The 19,343-nt window shown below is 39.2% G+C and overlaps 1 protein-coding gene across 1 annotated transcript in view; it reads left to right on the top strand.

Annotated features, from left to right (window-relative positions):
- The window catches only part of IQGAP2 (IQ motif containing GTPase activating protein 2), a 291,384-nt gene that overhangs the window by 170,263 nt on the left and 101,778 nt on the right, over positions 1-19,343 (top strand). Inside the window, exons 6-10 of the mRNA XM_082624118.1 lie at positions 3,353-3,420; positions 3,746-3,859; positions 4,658-4,836; positions 7,069-7,156; positions 18,054-18,217. Coding sequence (XP_082480244.1) covers positions 3,353-3,420; positions 3,746-3,859; positions 4,658-4,836; positions 7,069-7,156; positions 18,054-18,217 — 613 coding nt within the window. The remainder of the gene's footprint in view (positions 1-3,352; positions 3,421-3,745; positions 3,860-4,657; positions 4,837-7,068; positions 7,157-18,053; positions 18,218-19,343) is intronic.

Below are 19,343 nucleotides of genomic sequence, written 5' to 3'. Positions count from 1 at the left end.
GAATTTTGTCATTCCTGTTACTAGAAAGGAACGTGTGACTAGCTTGACATTTTATTTGTTCCACATGACATGAGCTCCCTTTTACCTGTAATATTTTTCCCATGTGATAAATAGTGAATTGGTTCATAAAATATTATGGTCTTGGAAATGTCAGCATACTAGTTTTAATTACAATGACTTTTTTGGCATGAACCTTTGGTAGTAAAGTCTTTAGCGGCTGTATAGTTTTATATCCTTGACAATCTCTAAAGACCTAGAATTTGAACTAAGGAATGGGGGCTTCCCTGGTGGCACAGTGGTTAAAGACTCCACCTGCCAAGGCAGGGGACACGGGTTCGAGCCCTGGTCCGGGAAGATCCAACATGCCACAGAGCAACTCAGCCCATTCACCACAACCACTGAGCCTGCGCTCTAGAGTCCACGAGCCACAACTACTGAAGCCTGCGCACCTAGAGCCCATTCTCCTCACAAGAGAAGCCACCGCAAGGAGAAGCCCGCGCACCGCAACAAAGAGTTGCCCCCGCTTGCACAACTAGAGAAAGCCTGCACGCAGCAACGAAGACCCAACGCAGCCAAAAATAAAATACCTTTTTTTTTTTTTTTTTTTTTTTGCGGTACGCCGGCCTCTCACTGTTGTGGCCTCTCTCGTTGCGGAGCACAGGCTCCGCGGCCATGGCTCACGGGCCCAGCCGCTCTGTGGCATGTGGGATCTTCCCGGACCGGGGCACAAACCCGTGTCCCCTGCATTGGCAGGTGGACTCTCAACCACTGCGCCACCAGGGAAGCCCCAATAAATTTTTTAAAAAATAAAAATAAACTAAAGAATGTATCCTTTCTAGCTTTGAATGATGAATACATAATGTCTGTTTTACATTGAATGACTTTCAGAGTCTAATATGTTTTTCCCTTGTGAATAAGATATGAATATCATATTGGAATTAAGTAGTAAAATTAAAATTACCATATGTTTAAAATGTCATTTGTTCATTGTCCTTTGGTTGTGGTTTTGAGGGAGAAGAGGGGAAAACCAGAGAAAGGTAAATCCCCCCAGAAAACAATCTTGAAAATTCAAAAATTCATTAATATGCATTTCCTGGAAGAAATGGAAATTGCCAAATATGAGAATGAAAAATGCTTACCCCTACAATGAACAAAGTGTAATGTAGACTTAAATGACATTTTTTGGCTACCGATAGGTAAGGTTTTCATTGATAGAGTCGGGTGCTGTTAAGGGGACAAAGAAAATGGCGTTTTCATGGATTGGTGGTAGAGTGGGGCCGTGCCCGTCACCTGGGTCTTAGGTTCAATTAAACATTCAGACTCTCATGAGTGCCTGCCTTATGTCACATTGGTTAGCAGATGCTCAGAAGGATAGAGCCAGCCAGGAAATACAACCTGCCAGCAGGATAGCATCAAGTATTTGCTCTTCAGTGAGAGGCTTCCCAACACCCCATGTAGTTGTCCACACAGCCATCTAGAAGCTGTTCTCTTTGGTACCCCAGGTGATAACTTGGGTGCGAAGGAGTGAGACTCATATTGGTAGTTGCAGAAGGCTCCCTGGCTGTAAGCCTCAGTCCCCAGGAGCCGGGATCTATTGCAACAGCTCCATAGCGTGGCTTCCAAGTTTCCTGCAAGAAGTGTGCCAGTTATAAGAGTCACTGAACTTAGGAACACCTGACATGTATATTTATGATTCCTTCTAGTCAAGATGAAATTTCCCAGTCAGGGGTTGTTTTTCTCCTAAGCCATGGTGCCTGGTAGCATGGTTGTCAGTATACCTTTATTGCGTTCTTGGGGGAACAGAGCTAGAAAGCTAAATGTCACCTTCTATTGCAGAAGGGAAAGGGGTTTTGTTAATCCTTTACTCACAGAGAATAAATGAGTATAATCTCTTTCCAAGAACACAATTTGATAAAATATGTTGAAAGCTTTGTGCATATATCCTTTCAGTTTGACAGTTTTGTTTATAGGGATTTATGTGATGAATAAGATATATGCACAAAGGTGTATCTATATATGTAGGTTCACTGCAACATTATTTGTTATAGTGGATAATTAGTGACCATCTAAATGCTCAGCAATTGGTTAAGTAAATTATAGTACATTCATATTATAGAATACTATGAGTTTATGGAACAGATATTTCTAGAAACAACAGTAAAAGGATTTATATCAAAATATTTAGTGTTTAACGCCAGGTGGTGATTTTCTATGTATTTTTTTAACCATGGATCACTAATTTTTAACTTTGATCACATATTGCTTTTCTAAGTGATTATTTTTTTTACAGATGGTCAAAAAATTTAATTTCAATGCATGCTGCTTACACTGATTAATCATTCATTTTAAGAGTTTTCATTCCATTAAGAAGGCTTGATCTTGAACTCCTTTAATGAAATTTTATATTTTATAAACTAAGATCTATCTCACATCAACATCTGAAGTGAGTCTTGAAGTACTTCAAACCGTCAAGATCATTCTCTGTTCATTTTCCCATATATGTTATGTGTAATTCTAACTTCTTATTAAATCTCCTAAGTTATAAATCTGTCAGAACTGATATTAAGTAAATACAGAATTTTTTAGTTGGGCTGTAGAATTAATCTTGGGGGCTGGGAAGGTTAAGACAAATATGGATCAGAAACAATGGCTCAGTGATGAAGTGAAAAGTCATATAACCATATATTTTCATCTTTTTTGATAGAATTTAGATGTCAGACTCCAGCTTCTTTTGTCAAATTATGGGCACGTTGGGGACCATCATTGCTTCCTATTGAATTTTTTAAAAATATGTACACTTTGCTCTGCATCTTCCATTTATTAATATATCCACATCATGGTTTGTCTTTAACATCATTCCATCCACCAGTAGTCTTGCTACTCTATTTACTGTTTCAGAATGTATAAAACAAATGTTTCCTCAAGGGTTATATGGTACTTGGAGGCTTATATAGAAATGAAAAGGAAAATATAATTTGAGCTATACTCTAAACAAAATAAAATCATGTGTTGATAATATCCAAAGAAATCTTTACTGCTTTTGTTACTTGCTGTTTTGTGTTAATTGTGTTTCTTTTTCTCCCTACAACTGGGTGATTAGGTTAGTTGGCCCTGTGGAAGTGCTGTGTACTACAGAGGACCAGTCTTTGGGACATGGACTGGGGTTCTAGTCCTGGTCCCACTAGGGACTGTGTTACCTCGGGACTCAGTTTCCTCATCTGTAAGATGAATGGATTAGATGAGATGATCTCTTCGGTGTTTCTCAACTTAAAAAGCCCTTAAGGTTTACGTAATTTCTAGCTCTAAGATCTACATGATAAAGTTTCTGACAGTTTTATGGTTTCTCTTTCAGTTTGTATCTGTTCAAACTAGGAATTGCACCCCAGATCCAGGATTTGTTGGGCAAAGTAGACTTCACAGGTACTATTCCTTATCTTGATAATTTTTTACAATATGGTTATTAAGAAAATGTAGCAATGTTTTTTTTCATTTCGATATTATTGATTCCCTTTTTTTTTCTTATATTGATCAGAGGAGAAAACTTGCTTTTTATCTTGTTTATACTCTACTGGGTTTCTGTTTCCCCACATTTGTGAAATGAGAAACCAAAGCTGGCTTCTTCCTAAGGTTCTTGTTTAGAACTGACCCCACGTTCTTGATGAAGACATTTCTTAACACAAATATATTCATTCCTGCCTCCATCTCTGTGGCTTTCATTGATTTTTTTGTTGTTGTTCTTTTTCAGAGGAGGAAATCAGTAATATGAGAAAGGAGCTTGAGAAATATGGAATACAGATGCCATCTTTCAGCAAAATAGGTGGTATTCTGGCTAATGAACTGTCCGTGGATGAAGCTGCACGTAAGTCTACTTAAAATTCAAACTTGCCAATGACGTGAGACTTACCTTTTTTTTTTTTTTTTTTTTTTGCGGTACGCGGGCCTCTCACCATTGTGGCCTCTCCCGCTGCGGAGCACAGGCTCCGGATGTGCAGGCTCAGCGGCCACGGCTCACGGGCCCAGCTGCTCCGCGGCATGTGGGATCTTCCCGGACCGGGGCACGATCCCGCGTCCCCTGCATCGGCAGGCAGACTCTCAACCACTGCACCACCAGGGAAGCCCAAGACTTACCTATTCTTGATTTTGGTTATAAGATTTTGGTTATAAGAAATAGAATATTTAGAAGATATTATAAGCACCCTAAAATTTTTTATTATATGTATTATAGATGGTTAATTTGAGCACATCAGAACATAACCAAGTAATTAACTTTGGACTCTAGACATCCACTTGTGTAATGTGATTTAAGACATTACAGAAATGTCTTCATTCTCCAAAACATTTCTCTGCTATGTCCTTAAATTTCAGTGGCAGGGAGTCTTTCCGTGTCAACCCATAGTACTTGATTCATTTTAGACGTTCAGTGCAAGTCGAATAAATGAATAGGCATTACATAACAGACACCGAGACAGGACCCAAGATAGATGGGCAGGTGGGGAGGTTGTCAGAGGGATGCTCTGTGATGTGTCTGAGGTCTCTTTTTTGAATGCTTTATTGGACCCCAAGAAAGAAAGTAAAACTGCTTAAGTTCTGCAGGGCCAGTACACCTGCCCATGTTGTCTTTTGTTGATAAAGTTCTTTTTTTCTCTTTACTTTGCAGTGCATGCTGCAGTTATAGCCATTAATGAAGCTATTGAAAAAGGAATAACCGAGCAGACCATTATAACACTAAGAAACCCAAATGCAGTTTTGACTTTAGTGGATGACAGCCTTGCACAGGAATATCAGAAGGAACTCTGGGAAGCCAAGAAGAGAAAAGAGGAAAATGCAAGGCTGAAGGTATTCAATGAGATTCTGAGTGATCAATACAGTAATAAGCATAGTTATGCATTGCTAGTTTGAAAAAGCTGTAATGTTGCAAGAGATTTTATTTTTTTAATTTTATTTATTTTTGGCTGCATTGGGTCTTCGTTGCTGCATGTGGGCTTTCTCTAGTTGTGACAAGTGGGGGCTACTCTTTGTTGATGTGCGCGGGCTTCTCATTGCAGTGACTTCTCTTGTTGCGGATCATGGGCTTCAGTAGTAGCAGCACGCGGGCCCTAGAGCACGTGGGTTTCAGTAGTTGCGGCACGTGGGCTCAGTAGTGTGGCACACGGGCTCAGTAGCTCTGCAGCATGTGGGATCTTCCCAGACCAGAGATCGAACCCGTGTCCCCTGCATTGGCAGGTGGATTCTTAACCACTGCGCCAGCAGGGAACTCCCAGCAAGGGATATTTTTAAATTCGCTGGCTGTGGTCTCTCTAGCCACAGGCCATTGGTTTGGGTGAAATGTAAGGGTTAAAGAAGACCACGCACTCCATAAGGAAATTAGGTTTCTTTTTATGATGAATATTACAGGTCACAAGGATGGAAGGTCATGTTGAAAACTTACCTAGAAGGTGTAGAAGGAGCAGATAAAGATCTTCCCTTGTTGGGTGTCACCAACCTTGTATTAGCCGACTTACCTTCAGATTTATTACTAGAGGCTAACAATTGGGTGTGGTGAAGTTTAGAGAAGATGTTTTTGAATCTACTTTCCTCATATTTTCCCCATAGCTTCCCCTCACATTTGAGTAAGTGGTTTCTCTCCTCGACAAGGCAGCCGGCTCCTGATCCTCACTTCATATATCCCGCCTCCTGTCTTATTAAAAACTTTGCACTCTGAGATTCCACTTCCTCGCCAACTTTCCTCTCCTTCAACTCTTGCCATATCAGCTTCAGCTCTATTACCCAAAGTAACCCATTTATCCTAACCTTTTCTCAGTAGGTGGCTTCTGCCAGCATTGGCACACTTGCCTCACGCTGCCCCGCCTGCCTTCTATGCTTGTGGTTCTCTTCTGCATCTTTTAATGTCTCTGCCTATTCCTCCCTCCAAATATAGGGATTCTTCCAAGTCTGTCATTGAATCACTCCTCTCTCTGTTCTTCCTCCATTGAGCTCATGCACTTGTTGAAGAAATCAGCCGTCAGCTTGATACCAGGCCCCACTAAAGCTCCTCCAGATACCTTCATCTCTGTGTCCCACTGGCTTTGCTCCCCACCGCATCAGAAGGGTGCTCATCTTCACCCTGCCTTTCTCCTATGCATGCCTCTTGCTGACTTCCCTTTGGAATGACTCCCACATTGTTTCAGAACTCTTTTTATGTCCCCCATGTCCCATCCATCACTGTCTTCTGCCTTTTCTTGACAGGCTGACCTCCATCACCGACCTTCTAGTTTCACCGCCCTTGCCTCGGCCCTGCCCCTCCTGACCTTGTCTCAGGGCTCTCTCAGCACCTTCCCCATGGGTCTCCCTGCTTCCTATCATTCTCCAGGCCAACCCCTCTAAGAGCTAAGGTTGCAAAATTAATCTTTAGCTACAGATCTGATGTCATCCCACCAGAAACCTCCCCTGATTCCCTACTGCAGGTACAGGTCCTTCTGTTGGCATTAAAAGGCTCCAGGATTCCCAGCCTACCTCCCCATCTTTTTGGCTAACCCTGGACACACACTCTGTGCTATAGCCCGACATGCCAAGTTTCCCACCTTTGTGACCAAATCCTGTTGTCTACATCCTGCTCTCTCCTCTCCGCCTTGAATATTTACTCTCTTCCTTCAGGCCCTCCTCAACTGTTGTCTCTTCTTAAAATTTTCTTTCCAACCAAGTATGTACTTCCCTAGAATATATTTTGTTCTGCTGTGTATATTTGTTATTTGTGTTCTTGATTTTGTTAGACTGAATCAGACGAAATTGCCAATAATCATCTGGTTTTGATCTACAAAAAAATGGCAGTATCAAGTGGTCCAACCTAATGTTTTGCACATTAAACAATTAGACTTTTACAGAGAGTCACTGGGTCTGTTGTTCATCTTTGTAACCCTTGCCGGCATAGCTAACCCTAGTGCCCTGCACAGATCAGGCACTCTTAAGTGCTTGTATTGAGTTCACATGAATATTAGCAAATGGTTTTTAGCACTCTTTAAGTTTTTGCTTTTGAATATCGAGCTTTGGAAATATTTAACTTCAGGAATCAATGAAGCCTTTGTTTTGCAGAATAACTGTATTTCAGAAGAAGAAAGAGATGCATATGAAGAATTGCTGACACAAGCAGAAATCCAAGGCAATATCAATAAAGTCAACAGTGAGTAACAGATCATATGAAGGAAATGGATACTTCTAGAAGATGCAAATTTTCCTTATCCAAATCTCAGCAAAACTCTTAACTTCCATCCTTGTAAAAGTGCCTGATATGATGAAAAATCCACTAAAAGTCAGTGTTGCTCTTAATTCTGGTGTTATCATCTGCCAGTTTTCCATGGAGCTTTTCTGGCTGTCTTGTCCCCAGTCCATGCAAAGTATCTCAAAGCATCTTGAAGCTAGTTTGACTGTACCTTCCTGTTTCATCATAGGTACAGTATATATCATATTTTGGACCTGTCCCTTATTGGGCTAATCTTAAAGGTTATTTAGTAAAGATTATGAGTTAAAGATTGTCATTCCTTGCCCATGGTCATGTTATGGCATTCGATTGGAACCATAAAAGCTATTATTGACACCTCTGCTTTTTATTACTTCCCAATCAGTCTGTAGTTTGTAAGAATTGTTTTCTTACAGCTTTTGTAGCTTTGGCGCAAGTGAATAAGACTTGACAGGCCTATAAATCACATGATGGCAGGTTTGAATCCCACATCCCTGAGACTCTATGGAGTCACACAGGACAATTCTCCTTGGTACCTAGTTGTGTGACTATAAAGAACAGAAAGCTTGGGTAATTAAAATAAGTATATGCAAGTTTAGATACATTAATTTCTTTATTAGTCTTTTTCCTCCCTCTAATAAAATTTATTTTTACTTGAGGCAGTAAGGAATTCTCTTTGGCATTTACGTCCCCTAGGTCAACCTAAATAACCCATATATACCCAAAGAACAAATACATCAAAGACCAGTTAGCCCATGTAATTTAATAAAACATCTGAACCGTCTGCCAAGTTTAAATCTGGGGTGTCCACTAATTCCAGTAGTCCTAAACCCTCATCGTAACCTCTTAGATAAGCTTTGAATGTTCTTTATGGCTCTTACCACCTTCGAGGAAACGCACACCTATAGGTGTTACCCAGGAGTTCACTCCTAAGTTGCTGGTAGAGACGTATTTTAAAGGCTTCAAACAGTGATCAAGGAGGCCCAGAGAAAATTGATAGAAAGGTCTAGGAGTTAACAACTGAGTGGGTTTGAGAATTTACCTCCATTTACAGCTGTGGAGAGTGCTAGGATAACTTTTTTTTAAGGGAACACCTTGACGTTTTGAGATGTGTGTTCCTATTCTTTTATTCTTATTAAATTTTGAACATGTTGGTGATGATACATGAAGCACAGTTTCAAGTTTCTCTTTCTGCTCTGTTTGAAAAGTGAGAATTTCATTATGCTTGGCAGAAATGAATTACAGGAAGAAACTAATATTGCCAGCAATACCTCTGAGGTTCATAAGCTTAGTGGGGAAATGGTTCCATAGCTTTGTGCCAACCTTTGTTTTTGAAATGTTTATAACCACTAAAATCGATTTCTTTTTCATGTTAAATAAAATGCCTTATATAACTGTTTCAATACTCTACTAAATGACATAATTTCCTGACCACAAATTTGATGCCAAATAGACTATACTTTTTTTTTCCACTTTTAAGTAAGAGTCATGAGATGATCTGCCCTAATGCATAACCAGCTAAAATTATGAAGGGCGTTGCAGTGTTTAATGGCTTTACATGCTTAGAACATGATTATTCTGAAGGTTTTGATCTCTCCCCATTGGAAAATTTATGGTCCAGTAATACTAAAATTAGTCTTGAAAAAAATCCTCTAAAGCATATTTTAGCCAGTGACATGACAATGAGACAGTTGTATGCTTTAAAATATGTCAGTGTAACTACTTGACAAGCTTTCCTCAACCATAGAGCTTATTATATTAAAATGTTAAGATGTCTACACTTGTAGCAGCCATGGTAATGACAGAGGTGAAAACTTCGACGGTAATATCACGAAATCTGTCGTCAGGGGCTTCAGGTTTGTTTGAACTGCAATCACTTAACTTTGGGGTCTGGTACCTGCACTTCATTCATTTTATATATTCTGTTAAGATTAGGGCTTGAAATTTTGTTAAATGCAGAGTGTAAAAGAGTGGTTAAGCTTACTTTATTTTTTTAGAAGAAATGGTTCCTTAAGAGTGTTTTAAAGGATATAATTTTCTCTCATAATATTTTACCATCCAGTTTTCCAAACTCATATAATAGAGTTTTCAAAGGTGAAGCAAGATCCTATTCAGAGTAATCAGAGACACAACTGCAAGGCCTTGGATAGCTTTAACAGAGCAGCAAACACGATAAACCATCGCTGACCTTCCTTTCTGGAATTCTTTCATTTATCATACTAGTTCTAAGAATAGAGGGCTTCCCTGGTGGCACAGTGGTTGAGAGTCCACCTGCCGATGCAGGGGACACGGGTTCGTGCCCCGGTCCCGGAAGATCCCACACGCCGCGGAGCGGCTGGGCCTGTGAGCCATGGCCGCTGAGCCTGCGTGTCCGGAGCCTATGCTCCGCAACGGGAGAGGCCACAACAGTGAGAGGCCCGCATACCACCAAAAAAAAAAAAAAAAAAAAAAAAAAGAATAGAAAAAAGTGTCTGGGTCCTTAGGGCCTTATTCTAACTTTTTCTAAAAGTGTAAATTTTCTGGGGTGTGGCATGAAATGTTGCATTAGTTGTATTTCCTGCTATTAAATGATGTGTCTCAGTAGAAAAGTTATTGAGCATAGCTCCTTGTGAATATAGTTAGAGAAGATAAATTGTCATATGTTAAAAAGGGTTAGAATAACCTTAGCTGTAGTCTAGTCATTTATTAGGGAGACAGACTAATCCTTGAAAAGATCTACAAATCTATGGGTCTGTGTTATTTCTACTACCCTGAAGCCTTCTTTATAGGGCAAAATCCTGCTGGTTCTGTCCAGTTTGCTCTTGCCTGGTGCCAGAGTTCATTGCTCATTCTTCTATTTGGTCAGCAATTCCATTTCTGTTTTCTGGAAACTATGCTGAATTTACTGTTCCAAGCACCCTGCATTTGGTCATTAAAATTTGGGTCTTTGTAATCTAAACATTATAACTGGTAGAGACATCACAGAGCTTCTGGTTGGATCAGATGATGTAAACCAAGGCATTTCTGTGATCAGGGCCTTTTTTTTTTTTTTTTTTTTTAAGGTTAAATGATACGATAGTCTCCCCCTTATCCACAGTTTCGTTTTTTGCAATTTCAGTTACCTGTAGTCAGCTGCAGTCTGAAAATATTAAATGAAGAATTCCAGAAATAATTCATAACTTTTAAGTTACATGCTGTTCTGAGTAGCATGATGAAATCTTGCACCATTCCACCTGGCATGTGAATCATCACTTTGTCCAGTATATCCTGCCCTTTAGTCACTTAGTAGCCATCTCAGTTACCAGATTGTTTGGTACCATAGTGCTTGTGTTCAAGTCACCCTTATTTTACTTAATAATGGCCCAAAAGCTCAAGAGTAGTGATGCTAGCAATTCAGATATGCCAAAGAGAAGCTGTAAAGTGCTTTCTTTAAGTGAAAAGCTGAAAGTTCTCAACTTAATAAAGAAAGAAAAAATTGTATGGTGAAGTTGCTAAGATCTAGAGTAAGAATGAATCTTCTGTGACATTGTGAAGAAGGAAAAAAATCTGTGCTAATTTTGCTGGTGGACCTTCAACTGTAAAAGTTAAGGCCACTGTGTATGATAAGTGCTTAGTTAAGTTGGAAAAGGCATTAAATTTGTACAATAAAACATTTTGAGTAGGCAGATCAAGATGGCGGAGTAGGAGGACCCTGAGCTCACTTCCTGCCAAGGACACACTAAGACTACAACAACATATAGAACAACTCTCTCTGAGAATAACCTGAGGACTAGCAGAACAGCTCTTATAAAATTAAGGATATAAAGGAAAAATGGCTAAACAACAAGGTCCTACTGTATAACACAGGGAACTATATTCAGTATCCTGTAATAAACCATAATGGAAAAGAATATGAAAAATAATATATATATATGTATGTATACATATGTACATACATATATAACTGAATCACTTTGCTGTACAGCAGAAACTAACACAACATTGTAAGTCAGTTATAGTTCAATAAAATAAAATCTTTTAAAAAAGGATATAAGGGAAAAACCACATCAAGACAAGGAGGAGGGAAAGAGAGGTGATCTGGTCTGCACCCATACCCCCAGTGTGTGACCCACAGATGGAAAGGAAGGTCACAAACATGGAGGTCCTCCCTAATGAGCAAGGGCTTCAAGCCCCACATTGGGCACTCCAGCCTTGGGGACCAGCACCAGGAAGGTGAGCCTACTTAACTGCTTTTTGAAAACCAGTGGGGCTTACTACCAGGAGAGCCAGAGGGCTGTTGGAAACCCAGACGCCCTCTTCAAGGGTTCATGCACATACTTACTCGCTCTGAGTGCCAGCACAGGAACAGCATATTGAAAAGTGCCTGGTGCTCTGTCCAGCCTACCAAGGCTGCACCAGCATGCCCCCTAATCTAACTCTGGCTTCAACATATACAGACTGCATAGGAGCCCTCCTACATAAGGGCACACCTTGAAGACCAGGAGAGGTACCTGTTTTGCCTAATTCATAGAGACAAACACAGAAAGTCAAAGAAAATGAGGAAAATGTTCCAAATTAAAGAACAAGGTAGAACCTCCCGGGTGGGAGAACCCTAATGAAGTGGACATAAGTAACTTTTATGATAAACAGTTCAAAGTAACAGTCATTATAATGCTCACTGAACTTTGGAGAAAAATAAAGGAACACAGTGAAGCTTCAACAAAGAATTAGAAAATATAAAAAGAACCAATCAAGCTGAAGAATATAATTACTGAAAGGAAAACTACATTAAAGGGAATCAACAGCAGATTAGGTGATACAGAAGAACACATAAGCATCCTGGAAGACAGAATAGTGGAAATCACCCAATCAGAATATCCATAAGACAAAGTTTTTAAAAATAGGAATCGTTTAGGGGACCTTTGGGACAACATCAAGTGTACTAACATTAGCATTATAGGGGTTTAGAAGAAGAGAAAGAAAGGGGCAATGTGTTTGATGAAATAATGGCTGAAAACTTCCATAACCTGGGAAAAGAAACATATTCAGGTCCAAGAAGCACAGAGAGTCCAAAACAAAATGAACCCAAAGAGATCCACACCAAAACATGTCATAATCAAAATGGCAAAATTTAAAGATAGAGAATTTTAAAGGCAACAAGGGAAAAGAAAGAGTCACATTTGAGGGAACCTCCGTGAGGCTATCAGCTGATACTTCAGCAGAAACTTTGCAGGCCAGAATGGAGGTGCATGATATATTTAAACTGCTGAAAGGAAAAACATAAACAAAAACAAAACAAACAAAAACCTACAACCAAGAATAATGTACCAGGCAAAGTTATCCTTCAGAACTGAAGGAGAGAGAAAGAATTTCCCCAATAAGCAAAAACTAAAAGAGGTCATCACCACTAAACTCACAAGAAATGTTAAAGGATCTTCTTTAACAGAACAAACAAAAAACAAAACAAAACAAAAAACCGAGCAAAAACAAAACCAAACAAAGGCAATAACAAGAAATAAGAAAATACATGAAGGGAAAAATCTCACTAGTAAAGGCAAATACATTTAACCCTTGAACAACACAGGATTAAACTGTGTGGGTCCACTTATACATGAGTTTTTTTTTAAATAAGTACATTCAGTACTACATGATCTGTGGTTGGTTGAATGCACAGATGTGGAACTGTGGATACAGAGGGCTGACTATGGGACTTGAGTGTCTGCAGATTTCTGTATCCACAGCAAGCCCTGGAACCTTCTCCCATGGATACCAAGGGGCAACTGTATATGGTAAAGGCAGTGGATCAACCACTTAAAAAGCTGGTTGAGGGTTAAAAGGCAAAAGTCATAAAATCAACTATAACTACAATAAGTTATTAAGGGATACACAAAAAGATGTAAAATATGACATCAAAAACAAAATGTGGAGGGGGAGTAAAACATGTAGAGCTTTTACAATGTATTTGAATTTAAATGACTAGAGCTAGAGATACATTGAGATCTATATATATGTATGTATATAAACTTCATAATAACCACAAACCAAAAAAAAAAGAGAAAGAAAGAAGAGAAAGGAACCCAAACATAACACTAAACAAAATCATCAAACCAGAGTTTAAAAGAAAAGAATAGAGAAGAACTACAAAAACCGCCAGAAAACAAATAACAAAATGGCAATAAGTACATACCTATCTATAATCACTTTAAATGTAAATGAACTAAATGCCCCAATCAAAAGACATAAGGGGCTTCCCTGGTGGCGTAGTGGTTGAGAGTCCGCCTGCCGATGCGGGGGACGCGGGTTCGTGCCCCGGCCCGGGAGGACCCCGCATGCCGTGGAGCGGCTGGATCCGTGAGCCATGGCCGCTGGGCCTGCGCGTCCGGAGCCTGTGCTCCGCAGCGGTAGAGGCCGCAGCGGTGAGAGGCCCGCGTATCGCAAAAAAAAAAAAAAAAAAAAAAAAAAAAAAAAAAAAAAAAGACATAAGGTGGCTGAATTGATTTAAAAAAAAAAATCCCCATCTATTTGCTGTCTACAAGAGACTCACTTCAGAGATAAAGACAACAGAGACTGTAAGTGAAGGGAAGGAAAAAGATATTCCATGCAAATGGAAATGGAAAAAAAAGCAGGGGTAGCAATACACATATCAGACAAAATAGACTTTATTTATTTATTTAACATCTTTTTTTTTTTTTCTGCGGTACGCGTGACCTCTCCCACCGCGGAGCACAGGCTCTGGACGCGTAGGCCCAGCGGCCATGGCTCACAGGCCCAGCTGCTCTGCAGCATGCAGGATCCTCCTGGACCGGGGCACGAACCTGCGTCCCCTGCATCGGCGGGCAGACTCTCAACCACTGCGCCACCGGGGAAGCCCAATAAAATTAGAAGTAAAAGAGAAGTTACAACCAATATCACAGATATACAAAGAATCATAAGAGAATACTACAAAGAATTATAAACCAAAGTGGACAACCCAGAAGAAATGTATAAATTCCTAGAAACATAAAATCTTCTAAGACTGAATTAGGAAGAAAAAGAAAATCTGAACAGACTGATCACTAGTAATGCAATTGAGTCAGTAATTAAAAAAAAACAAAAACAAAAACTCCCAACAAACAAAAGTCCAGGATCAGACAGCTTCACAGGTGAATTCTACTGAACATTTAAAGAAGAGCTAATACCTGTCCTTCTCAAATTATTCCAAAAAATTGAAGAGGAAACACTACAAATTCATTCTATGAGGGCAGCATTACTCTGATACCAAAACCTGATAGAGACACTGCAAAAAAAGAGAAGATTACAGGTCAGTATTCCTGATGAACATAGATGCAAAAACCCTCAACAAAATATTAGCAAACTGAATTCATCAGTACATTAAAAGGATCATACATGATGATCAAGTGGAGTTTATTCCAGGGATGTGAGGATGGTTCAATATGCACAAACCAATCAACATGATATACCATATTAACAAAATAAAGGCTAAAAATCACATGATGATATGCAGAAAAAGCATTTGGCAAAATCTCTCAACAAAATGGGTGGGGAGGGAACATACCTCAACATAATAAAGGCCATTTATGACAAACCCACAGCTAACATCATACTCAGTGGCGAAAAGTTGAAATCTTTTCCTCTAAGATCAGGAACGAGACAAGGATGCCCATCTCACCACTTTTATCCAACCTGGTATTAGAAGCCCTAGCCACAACATTGGATAAGAAAAAGAAATAAAAGGCATCCAAATTGGAAGGGAAGAAGTAAAACTGTCACTATTTGCAGGTGAAATGATTCTACATATATAATACTCTAAAGACTCCACCAAAAAACCATTAGAACTAATACATGAATTCAATAAAGTTGCAGGATACATTAATATACAGAATCTGTTGCATTTCTATGCACTAATAATGAACCATCAAAAAGAGAAAACAAGGGCTTCCCTGGTGGCTCAGTGGTTGAGAGTCCGCCTGCCAATGCAGGGGACACGGGTTCGTGCCCCGGTCCGGGAAGATCCCACATGCCGCGGAGCGGCTGGGCCCATGAGCCATGGCCGCTGAGCCTGCGCGTCCAGAGCCTGTGCTCCGCAACGGGAAAGGCCACAACAGTGAGAGGCCCGCTTACCGCAAAAAAAAAAAAAAAAAAAAAAAGAGAGAAAACAAGAAAACAATTTACAGTTGTATCAAAAAAATCTAATACCTAAGAATAAATTGAACCAAGGAAGTGAAAGACCTGTACTCTGTAAACTAGAAGACATTAATGAAAGAAATAATGCACAAATAAATGGGAATATATTTCATTCTCATGAATTGGAAGAATTAATATTGTTAAAAATGTCCATTCTACCTAAAGCAATCTACAGATTCAATGCAATCCCTATCAGAATACCTGTGGCATTTTTCACTGAACTAGAAAAAATAATACTAAAGTTTGTATGGACCTACAAAAGACCCCAAATTGCCAAAGCAATCTTGAGAAAAACAGCAAAGCTGTGTCATCCTCCCTGGCTTCAAACTCTACTACTATAATAATCAAAACAGTACGGTATTGGCACAAAAACAGACACACAGGTCAATGGGACAGAATAGAGAACCCAGAAATAAACCCACATATACATATGGTCAATTAATCTGTGACCAAGGAGGCAAGAATATACAACAGAAAGACAGTGGTGTTGGGAAAACTGGACGGCTACATGTCAAAGGATGAAACCAGGCCATTTTCTCATGCCTTATACAAAAATAAATTCAAAATTGATTAAAACTTAAATGTAAGACCTGAAACCATGAAACTTATAGAAAAAAACATAGGCAGTACGCTCTTTGACATTGGTCTTAGCAATATTTTTTTGGATCTATCCCCTGAGACAAGGGAAACAAAAGCAAAAATAAACAAATGGAACCATATCAAACTAAAAGCTTTGGCACAGGAAGGGAAACCATTAACAAAACGAAATGGCATTCTACTGAATGGGAGAATATAGTTGCAAATGATATGACCAGTAAAAGGATAATACCAAAATACATAATGAACTCATACAACTCAGTCTCAAAAAACAACAATCTAATTTAAAAATGGGCAGAGGACCTGAATAGACATTTTTTCGGAGAAGATGTACAGATACCAACAGGTACATGAAAAGATACTCCACATTACTAATGAAAAGGGAAATGCAGGTCAAAACCATGATCAGGGATCAACTCACATCTGTCATAATGGCTATCATCAAAAAACAAGAAATAACAAGTTGTGGTGAGGATGTGGAGAAAAGGGAACCCTGTGCACTGTTGGTAAATATAAATTGGCACAGCTGCTATGGAAAACAATATGGAGTTTCCTCAAAGAATTAAAAATGGAACCTACACAATTGCACTCCTGGATATTTATACAAAGAAAATGAAAACACTAATTCAAAAAGATACATAGACCCCAATGTTATTGTAGTATTTTAAATAGCCAAGATATGGAAGCAACCTAAGTATCCATCAACAAATGAGTGGATAAAGATGTGGTGTATATATATACACAATAGAATATTACTCAGCCATAAAAAAAAGAATGAAATCTTGCCATTTGTGACAACATGGTGGACCTGGAGTATATTATGCTAAGTGAAATAAGCCATACCGAAAAAGACAAATACTATGTGTTTTCATGTATGTGTGGAATCTAAAAAACAAAACAAATGAATAAATAAAACAGAAACAAAATCATAGACACAGAGAACAAACTAGTTGTTGCCAGAAGGGAGGTGGATGGGATGGGAGAAATAGGTAAAGGGGACTAAGAGGTACAAACTACCAGTATAAAATAAAGAAGTCATAAGAATGTAATGTACAGCACAGGGAATATAGTTAATAATATTATAATAACTTTGTATGGTATATAATCTGTAAAAATATTGAATCACTATGTTGTACACCTATAAATAATATGATATTGTAAGTCAGCTATACCTCAAAAAAAAAAAGATATTTCGAGAGACCACTTATGTTATTATAATTCTTTTTATTATTAGTTATTGTTGTTAATCTTTTTACCTAACTTATAAATTAAACCTTATCACAGGTGTGTATATACAGAAAAAAAACAGTACATAAATGGTTTGATATATCCATGGTTTCAGGCATCCACTGGGGTTCTTAGAACCATACTAACACGTGGGACTACCGTGCTAACACAGAATTATGTAATCATATGAATTCTGGTTGTAATATTTTTTAAAACATATCTGAAATTATTTTTCCCTAAGAATCACACTTTACAGAACACAAGAGATGAGAGCATATTTGGAGAACTAATATTTGGAGAACTAATAACCACTCCATATCAAGCAGCAGTGTGTCCGAGTGCCTCCTGTGGGTTTCCCATGGTGCTGATTCAGAGGGAGGATAGAGCCATAGGGCAAGTCCTTGCTTCTCTAGTCTTCACGTGTCTTTAATCTCCTTGGGGAGGCAGTGCTTACACACAAAGAGCCGTAAAGAGCAATGCCTGCAGGATGCACATGGCCCAGCTCTAAATACTGTGGCAATTCCCAAAGTGTGAAGTCCTCAGGAACTGGAGCACTGTGAAGGCTTCGTGGAGAGATGGTTCCAAAGCTGGTCCTGAAAGGAAGGATTTTGTAGGGAAGTCACGCTAGGCAGGAATGACCTCATAACTCCAGCTCTATCAATGCTGAGGTTCTTTTAGGGACTAGCTGCAAGGATTAGAGTGACTTCCAATCACAAGCTACCATTTCCAAGGCTTTGCTTACCATCCAACGACAGCTTTTCAGAGTTCATGGAAAGTAACTACTTAGGTTCTAATCCATGGATATATGGGCTGGTTGGGTCAGGCTGCAGTGGGAAAGGCACAGGTTCTGACAGAATGTCACTCTGACCCTCAGGGCTGGCTGCAGTGGACCACATCAACGCTGTTATTCGGGAAGGTGACCCTGAATCCACACTGCTTGCACTGCAGAAACCAGAGGCCCAGCTGCCCACTGTTTATCCCTTTGCTGGTGCAATGTATCAGAACGAACTCTTCAACCTCCAGAAACAGAACGCCATGGTAAGTCAGAGGAGACTCCAGGTACGGAGATGTTAATTCTGAGTCCTAGCAATGAGGAGTGCTGTTGAGGAAAGGTGAGTGGGAGTGTAGTGTCTTTAACCTGTACCAGTCCCTGGTCTCATTGGCCTCCCTGTACCAATTCCACGGCCACCTTCCTCTTTAACTCCTGCTTTTCATCTCCTCAAAGAATCTGAGAGCATAGGTGGGAAATGCAGGCAGGGCTCTACACAAATACACATTGAAAACTACTTGTTCTCATTCTCTGTGTGATTTTTGAAGAACTTGGGGTAAGTTAATAACTATATTGAAATATTTTAAAATATCTAATGTTTTTTGATATAGAAAAATAAGCTCTGAATCTACGTTTCTAGAAATCTGCAACCAGGAACATTCGCACCATGGCTTTGATTTTTGTCATTGTGTGCTCCTTGCAATGCTAATAGTATTAAGCAGTAACAATCATATAAGGTCACAGTAAATAGGAACATATGCACTAGTACAGGATTAAGCCAAACAATGCGACAGAATGAACAGTACTAGAAGCAGCACCAAGAATTTCCTATATGAAAGAGCTAATATTTCAAAGACATGGGGAAAACAGTGAAATCCTTAGAAGTACTTAACCATGTGGGAAAGAAAACATTACCTCACTACACATAACAGAATAAATTGCTGGTATGAAAGGTTAAGCGTAAAAAATAATTTCAAAATTAACATTCTAAGGAAACATGGAAGGACAGTGAATCTGAAAAGCAAAAACAGTACTGCTCCACCAAAAAAAACAAAAGAGGAGGAGGTCAAAAGCATAAACAGGCAATTCACAAGTATACCGGGATGTTTCACAGTATTATCTATAGTTCTGAGAAGATACTACAGATATCTTCTATATCTATATAGAAGATAAACCACGTTTAACTAATAACAGATTACACACCCTACTGTTAAGTGGAGAACATGAGATTGAAATATATAGCATTATCTTGTTTTTTATGATAAGAAAAGAAAAATAATTAAAAATGAAAATCTCTATAAATGTTTGCATGGATTAAAAATTAATAAAAGTAGGGGCTTCCTTGTGGCTTAGTGGTTAAGAATCCACCTGCCAGTGCAGGAGACACGGGTTCAA

This window comes from Mesoplodon mirus (genome assembly GCF_964341445.2).
Source record: "Mesoplodon mirus genome assembly, chromosome: 5".
Lineage (NCBI taxonomy): Eukaryota > Metazoa > Chordata > Mammalia > Artiodactyla > Ziphiidae > Mesoplodon > Mesoplodon mirus.
This window is presented reverse-complemented; position numbering and strand designations above follow the sequence as displayed.